At 36.7% G+C, this 8,575-nt stretch overlaps 1 gene segment (V, D, J or C); it reads right to left on the bottom strand.

Moving 5' to 3' along the window:
• Positions 1–2,527: 2,527 nt before the first annotated feature.
• Positions 2,528–4,803, bottom strand: LOC128319122 (T cell receptor beta variable 30-like). The segment is given in 2 exon segments: positions 2,528–3,255; positions 3,426–4,803. Coding segments are annotated over 2 exon segments (429 nt in total).
• Positions 4,804–8,575: the final 3,772 nt, after the last annotated feature.

Raw genomic sequence — 8,575 nt, 5'->3', positions numbered from 1 at the left:
GGAGGGGACACTGACACACTGTGAATCTGTACTGCACAGAAATAAACAGTGCTGTCTTTTGCTATCAGATTGTTAATAATAAGTGTGGCATTACTGTTTCTGTCTTCATCAAGGTTTATTTTGGCTTCCTGTTCTGAATAGGTATATTTGATATTTTGATATCCAAGGTAAATTAAATTCCTTTCCTTAGACTGTTTGTACCAGAGTATGTCCTCAAAGGTCTTGACTGCATAGGAACAGTAGATTTGAGCAGATTCTGTGTGATTTTTGATCATGTCAGGAGGAGATTGCTCAACTCGATGACTTGTCACAAGACCTAAAGAGAGCATACAGAAGCACATTGAATAAGTTATTTATGTATGGAATAAACCATCACTGGCTGTGCTGTTGCAGTGGGAAAAAAACAATAACAGGGTGCTGGTGTGATGCTGCCAGATATGAACTGGAGTCAGTGTTACCACTCTAAAGTTGATTATTTTCCTATAACAGCACATCCTGTAGTGTGTTATTCATCTTATACCACAGCAATTTACCAATAATTAAAATTTTTATTAATGAATGAATGATGTCATAATTTTCATCCATTTATAGTTACATTAAATGTTATAGGGCATTCACAAAACATGTTAGTTTCTGTTATCACTTAATTTATAGCAGCTGTAAACTGTCGTTCCCTCTCCATCCTATCTCTTTTCTCTTTTTCTTGATGTTAATAAGACATTAAAAATGCAGCTTGAAGACTTTTCCTTGGTGGAAAACATAGTTACAGCTTTACCTCTGATTGTTACAAATCACTGACATTGGAGACTCCTTCCAACAATGATAAACACGTTCTCACAGAAAACCTCACCATATCAACAATTACACATGTTTTTTTTAAGTCTGATAATATGGAACATTTTCTGTATAAGTCCCTGTGTAAGTTGTTACATTAGCACTTAATATACAGTCAGGTCCGTAAATATTGGGACAGTGGCACAGTTTTGGTAATTTTGCCTCTGTACACCACCACAGTGGATTTGAAATGAAGCAGTCAAGATGTGACTGAAGTGTAGACTTTCAGCTTTAATTCAAGGGGTTAAACAAAAATATTGCATTAACCGTTTAGGAATTACAGCCATTTTTTTACAGAGTTCCTCCATTTTCACAGGCTCAAAAGTAATGGGACAATTGACTGATAAGCAGTTTCATGGCCAGCTGTGGCCTGTTTCCTCCTTATATCATGATAAATTAAGGAGATAAAAGGTCTGGAGCTGATTCCAAGTGTTGAATTTGCATTTGGTAGCTGTTCATGGGAACTCTCAATATGCCGTCCAAAGAGGTGTTGATGCAAGTGAAGGAGGCCATCATTAGGCTGAAAAACCAAAACAGACCTATCAGAGAGATAGCAGAAACTTTAGGAGGGCCAAATCAACAATTTGGTACATTCTTAAAAAGAAGGAATGCACTGGCGAGCTCAGCAACACCAAAAGGCCTGGGAGACCACAGAAAACAACTAAAGTGGATGATTGCAGAATTCTTTTCTTATTGAAGAACAACCCCTTCACAACATCTAGCCAAGTCAGGAACACTCTGGAGGAGGTAGTCCTATCATTGTCAAAGTCTACAATCAAGAGCCACCTTCATGAATGTAAATACAGACGGTTTACCTCAAGATGCAAACCGCTGGTAACACTCAAGAACACAAAGGCCAGATTAGACTTTCCTAAAAACCTCTAAAAAAAAGCCTGACCAGTTCTGATGCAAGATTAACTTGTACCAGAATGATGGGAAGAGAAAAGTATGGAGAAGGAAAGGAAGGGCTCATGATCCAAAGCATACCACATCATCCGTCAAACATGTGGAGGCAGTGTTATGGCATGGGCATGTTTGGCTGCCAATGGAACTGGGTCACTGGGGTTTATTGATAATGTGACTGTTGATAGAAGTAGCAGGATGAATTCTGAAGTGTACAGAGCTATACTTTCTGCTCAGATTCAGTCAAATGCTGTGAAACTGATAGGACAGCGCTTCACAGTACAGATGGATAACAACCCAAAACATACTGTGAAAGCAGCCCAAGAGCTTGGAAATTAAATGTTCTTAAATGGCTGAGTCAGTCACCTGACCTCAACCCAACTGAGCTGCTTTTCACTTTCTGAAGACAAATCTGAAGGCAGAATGACCCACAAACACGCAGCAACTGAAGATGGCTGCAGTAAAGACCTGGCAAATCATCTCAAGGGAGGAAACTCAGCATTTGGTGATGTCCATGGGGTCCAGACTTCAGGTAGTCATTGACTGCAAAGGATTTACCTCCAAGTAATAAAAATAATCCTAATATTTATGATTATATTAGTTTGTCACATTACTTTTGAGCCTGTGAAAATGGAGGAACTCTGTAAAAAATGGCTGTAATTCCTAAACGGTTAATGCAATATTTTTGTTAGTCCCCTTGAATTAAAGCTGAAAGTCTACGCTTCAGTCACATCTTGACTGCTTCATTTCAAATCCACTGTGGTGGTGTACAGAGGCAAAATTACCAAAACTGTGTCACTGTCCCAATATTTATGGACCTGACTGTAAACCTGTGATTTACTACAGAGGTGCTGTTATGGAAAATTAATCAAAGCCTTCTGACCAGTCAGAATCAAGAATTCAACATGGCTGTGAGACAAAAATGAAATTAATAAATTATAGACAGAAATAGCAAGGGAGAGCTATAGACACTTACCAGCCAGCATGATTTGAGATAAAAAGAGCAGAATCATTATGCTGATTTGTTTCCTGTCATTGATAGAGAGCAAACCAACACTTGCTTATAAAATCCAGATGACAGGAAGTGACTTCACCACCCATCGATATATCTGTCTCTTGTGTATTTTGGTCATGAGTACTTGGTTGGTGTGCTACAGTTAACAGGTGTTGAGTACGTGTTTGTTGTGGCAGTGGTGCAGTTCTTGTTCAGGTTAAAGATTAGGTTGTCATGCTGTGCATCCTGTTTTGCACAGAAGTAGACGGCACTGTCTGTGCTCTTCAGCTCCTTCACAGTTAGATCCAGAGAGTTGCCTTTCCTTATCGCAGAAACTTTCTGCTTAAATTTATCTTCAGTTGTGCCTGTGTTAACATAGTAGAATACAATGGGCTCCAGGGATTGAGAAGGTCTCTTTCTGAACCAGTACATGCCATTAAAGGTGGTATCAATCTGAGTACACTGAAGAGTCACATTCTGACCCTCATAAGCAGAAAGATCAGGAGACTGTCTTACACTGAAGCCTGAAAACAAAAAGAAAAATATTTAGAACGGTAGTTAGTAGAATACTCGGATTGTAGTCTAAAGTTATTTTGCAAAAAAAGTAACATTTGTCCAGCTGTTTTTTTTTTAAATCATTATTTTTCAGTAAGAATTATAAATAATAATAATAATAAAGTTTATATGTCCTTACCAGCAGGTAAAAACAGAATTAATAGTATAATGCCAGTCATAATCTTTGCCCTCTGTAATGCACACCATGTAGTAATAACAGCAGCTCTGGTGAAGTGTGACCTCTAGAGGCATTTGGTTTCAAACTCTTCTGCCACACCTCTCTTTCTTGGCCTTGATCTGAAATTTGTTTGACTTTGGCACTATACTCTGAAGTACACTATACTTTGGGAGAGCTGAGACTTGACAAGTGGATGTAAAAAACTGTAAAACCTTTGTATCTTTAATTTTCAGACCTCTAGCTCTTCAATTTACTTAAGATTTTATTGCTGTACTATCTCATAGCATTATCATCAGTGTATTGAATACTAGTATGGTCTTAGGATTCATTAAATTGCTTTCTGATCTACTCTATTGTAAAAACTGCTATACAAATAAAAGTAAAGTAAATCAAATTGAACAACTACTTTGTGTGTAAAAACAGAAGTACATGTGGTTATTACATTTTCCCATCAGTTTATGTTTTGATGACAGGGCATGTACTGTATGTTGCATATATGGATTATTAAAGTGAGGGGACTAGTGAGGTCTAAATTTTACTACCTGTCAGTAACTCATCATTACTATTATGAAACCATTCGGTTTGAGGCTTATAGAAAAACATCTCATCATATAGACATAGGCATAAAATTTATAGTTATATAGTCTTATTTATATTGTTCCTTTGTGTGATTTGTACTTTGCTTGGAAGGTATCACCTTAGTCTAAGTACTTCTAGTATCTCCTCCTAAAAGATATTGAAAAAATGTACTTTTGAGGAAATAATCCACCTGATTCATATGTATTATCTTAATCACTGCTGAAGATGTGTTAAGAATGTGATGAGCTAGTGGACATAAAACGCAGGGTTTTTTTTCACTTTTCACTTAAGTGTAATCACTTAACACAAGAGACAACTCTATGCTGCATGAATCTATAGTCAGGGATAGAAAGAAATCAGCTGCAGCCTTTAGTTAATACATGTTTTTTAAAAATTTGTTTGTTTGATGTTTTGCTTTTGAATCAATCAATCAATCAATCAGTCAAAGAGGGAACTGATTATTAAATTGAGAGAACAATTTCGCCCTGCAAATAATTTTTTTTTCTACCTTGATATCTCAGAGGTTCTGTATATGTACTGTCATTCATCTTGTATTTTTGTTTATTTAAAATTTGTAGTGAAAGAATTTTATTGAGCTAAAATTCTGCACACTGCAGTCTTATGGGTTGCACATCACTGTTGACAAAGTAGTATTGAACAGTAATTGCCCAAATAAGCTATAGTAATACTTCTAATTTTTTTTAACATGAGGAAGAACTCAGCTGTAGTGGTTAGTGTGTGGTTTTTGAGATGGTGAGAACAGATATTCAGTTTTTGTCATGAAGAAAGAGGATTTGCACTGTTGTGTCATATGCTGCACAGAAATAAACTCCACCACTCTCTGAAGTAATGTTTGTCAAGTTAAGGGAGCTGTTGTACTTGTTTGCGTTTCCATCGATTATGATTTTGTCTTTAAATTTTTGTTCTACGTTTCCAAATTCAGATACTAGATATCCCATGAAGGTTAATTCCTCGCTGTGAGATTGTTTGTACCACAGAATGCGATCATGCCCTTGAATATCATGGGAACATTTCATTTCTGCCAATTCTCCTTGACTCTTGATGAGGCCATGAGGTATTTGCTGAATAGTCTTTCCATCTGAGGAACCTGTGAAGAAAGGGTTTTCATTAGAGATGCAACAAAAGAAAATTTAAATTTATTAACTGAATATTAAGCAGTCTTCGATTACCTGTGATAAAGAGCACCAAAATGGTTAGTTTGAGGAAAGCTTGAAACATTGTGGATAGACAGCGAGCTATAAAATGTAACGATTTCTAGGCTGTAACATTCTCTCTTATCTACAGCAGTGTACCATTAATACAGTTCATAATAGAGTGAATGTGTGGAAGCATACTGCCCCCTTCAGACAAGAATCCTTAGCTGACACATCAATTTGAAAATTTTGCAGCGAGTTATAATATTTTGTGTTGTAGAACCTTTAAAAGTAGATAAAGTATGTGTGACCAACCTTACTTTTTACCTTAACTTTAACCTAATGTGCTGTGCTCATAAATGATTCAAATCAATGATATTAGCATGATTATAATATACAGCCAATAATGAAAAAAGATAATTCTCTGATATATATATATATATATATATATATATATATATATATATATATATATATAAACCATCTCTCTCTATATATATATATTTTTTATTTATTCAGACCTTAAATTTTTGGATGGAGTCTCCAGTGTCAGCACTTTGTAACTGTCAGAAGTGAAGCTGTGACTAATTAAGTCTTCAAGATCAAGATGGAGGGATTTGCAGTTTTCCAGTAGCATGGCAAGACAATTTTTTTTATTCATTTTATTACCTTAAAGAAAGAAAAAAGAGACGCTGGTGAGCGAAGGATGTTTCTAGCTGTTATAATGTAATTAATAATAGGAACGAACTTGTTTTGTGGATGTTTCACATCATTAAATGTAACTACAAGTTTAAATATATGGTGTGATCCAATGATACCTCAATCTAAGGAATGTTTTTGTAGCAGAGTGAGGGGACCTGGAGCACTGTGCTGTACCTGCTGCACAGTAATACACTGCACTGTGTTCAGCTGCTGTCAATTTGATGACATGGAGTGTAGAGTGTTTTTCACCATCTCCAGATACGTTAAAGTGACTCGAGAATGAATTTTCACCTTTAAACTGCTTGAAATACAACTGTCCAAAAAGTTTCATGGAAATATTATTAAGGGACTGTTGATACCACAATATCACATAAAACTCAGAAATACTGTGTTTGCACTGCAGTTCAGTATTTTCTCCTGGAAACTTCACCAGGTCAGAGGGACTTTGATGAATGTTGTATTTTTGTAACTGTCCTGGAAAATAAAGACAAACATGATTTTAGTATAGAGTTTTGGTATTGTATTTGTATGTGCTGTATGTGTATATGATAATAGCTTACCCATTACTGAATTTACCAGAATCAGTAAGATAAGAATGTGTGTCTTCATCTTAAAAGGATTTCTGAGCTAAGTGTTACGTCCCGTAATATTGTGGGGGGTTTGTTTATTTTTTCTATCTACCTTGTTTTGACTGTAACTACTTTTAGATCCTGTGATTGGACAACCGACTGGGCGATCTTCCCCGTTAACGTGATGACGACACCCATCTCTCTGAACCAATCAGGCACCCTCAGTCTACTAGAAGCACTCGGAAGTGACGCAAGACGAGAGCGCGCGTTTTTTTCTGATAGCTGTCGTTTGTTTATCACGCCGTCCATCCTTTTCGAGTTTTGTTGCAACTGTGATTTGTTAGCTTACTTTGAGTTATTTCTGATCACTCCCTTTACTTTACATGTTGTATTTACTCGCCTCTGATTTGACTGTTTGCCCGATTAAGCTGTGATTTGATTCCCTTTCTCTAAGAGTTGATGGCTGGATTTATCTCTTGACTCATAGTGTTGAGACAAGGTTAGTATGTCACGTGACCTACACAAAGCAACATGTAGAATATCGCTTGTATAAAAACACTAGGATAGGACCGGGAGCTAATGTTTGTATTTATGTTTTGTTAGTGAGCGTAGTTAGAAGTTTTTTGTTTTCTTTTTCTTTGTTTAGATTAGCGTTGAATTGGTTGGAGTTAGTATGTGTTTTATTAATTTCTTTGCTTTCAGCTCCGCTCATGTCTGACACTGTTGAGGTTTTTTTCAGTGTATATAATTTGTAAATATCATCTCCCTTCCTCTGACATTTCTATCGTCACTGTAAATATGAAAAGCATTCGAGTGTTTTGATGGACATAATTCCTCACTAAAGTTTTTCTGATAAGCATTCTCGGTTTCTGTTTGATTCATTACTCCACACATCTCATTCCTTTAGTAACAAACAGCCTCCCCGATTCTAAAAACATCCTTAATACTTTTTTTTAATTAATTTATTCTTTGTGTTGACTTCCTACATCCCTAGACGCTAATTTTGACAACAACATCCAAATAGGAAGTCGTAGCAATAAGAAATAACCTTTTATTAACTTTCTTAGATAACTAAACTTTAGTATTGGTGATGTTCAATAACATTTAGTCATCCATTTGCTTGTCAGGTTTCTTCATTATGAGAAAGCCATAAGACTATGAGAAGGTTCAAGGTTCTTTATTTGTCACATACATGACATACATGTGATGTATTAATGTGGTGAAATGTTTTTCCTTAGTGCCTCGTCCCACAGTGCAACAGTGACACATAATAAAACAGAATATAATAAAAGCCGAATATAATAAAAGCAGAATAGAATAGAATCTATTAGACAAAATATAGATGTTATATGTAAAAATATGTAAAATATGTTTAGCCGCTTGGAGGAATCTTAGCAGCTTTTAGAGGATGTAGTGTGCAAAAGAGTGCAAAAGTTTTTGTTTGTCCATAGTGCAACTGTTTGTGTATGTGTGACTGTGTGTGAGGTAGTAGTATGCAGACTTCTCAAGTGTCCTCATTCAGTAGCCGGATTGCCTGAGGGTAGAAACTCCTCCTGAGTCTCTCTGTGCTGGTCCTCAGGATCCGGTAGCGCTTCCCTGATGAGAGCACTGAGAAAAGACTGTATCCGGAGTGGTGAAAGTCTTTTACAATCCTCCTGCTCCTGGTCTTGCATTGCTGGTTGTAGATGTATGTGATGCAGGGGAGAGAAGTCCTGATGGTCTTCTCCACTGCCCTCATCACTCTGGACAGTACATTCTGGTCCTTGGCTGTGGTGCCTCTGAACCAGGTGGTGATGCTTCCGGTGAGAAGAATCTCCACAGCCCCAGTGTAGAAAGCCTTCAGCACCCTGTGAGAGACCCTGAAACTGGCCAGACATCTTAGATGGTAGAGAATCTGCTTGTGCGCTCTTGTGCCTTAATATGAATTGAAACATATTACAAAAAGGAGAAAATGATGTGGAGGTAATTTCCTTGACATCTTCCACTACCAATTTCCATCATACAAACTGGTGAGTTCTTTATCAGGTCTTATGGTAAGGTGGAAATGTATTTTTCCCATAAGCTAATTTGACCTCATCTCCTCTTCTGTATGATGAAGGAAATAACA

The sequence above is a fragment of the Pangasianodon hypophthalmus genome, chromosome 10 (assembly GCF_027358585.1).
Source record: "Pangasianodon hypophthalmus isolate fPanHyp1 chromosome 10, fPanHyp1.pri, whole genome shotgun sequence".
Classification (NCBI taxonomy): Eukaryota; Metazoa; Chordata; class Actinopteri; order Siluriformes; family Pangasiidae; genus Pangasianodon; species Pangasianodon hypophthalmus.
Note: the sequence above shows the minus strand (reverse complement) of the source record. Positions and strands in the feature narration are given on the sequence as shown.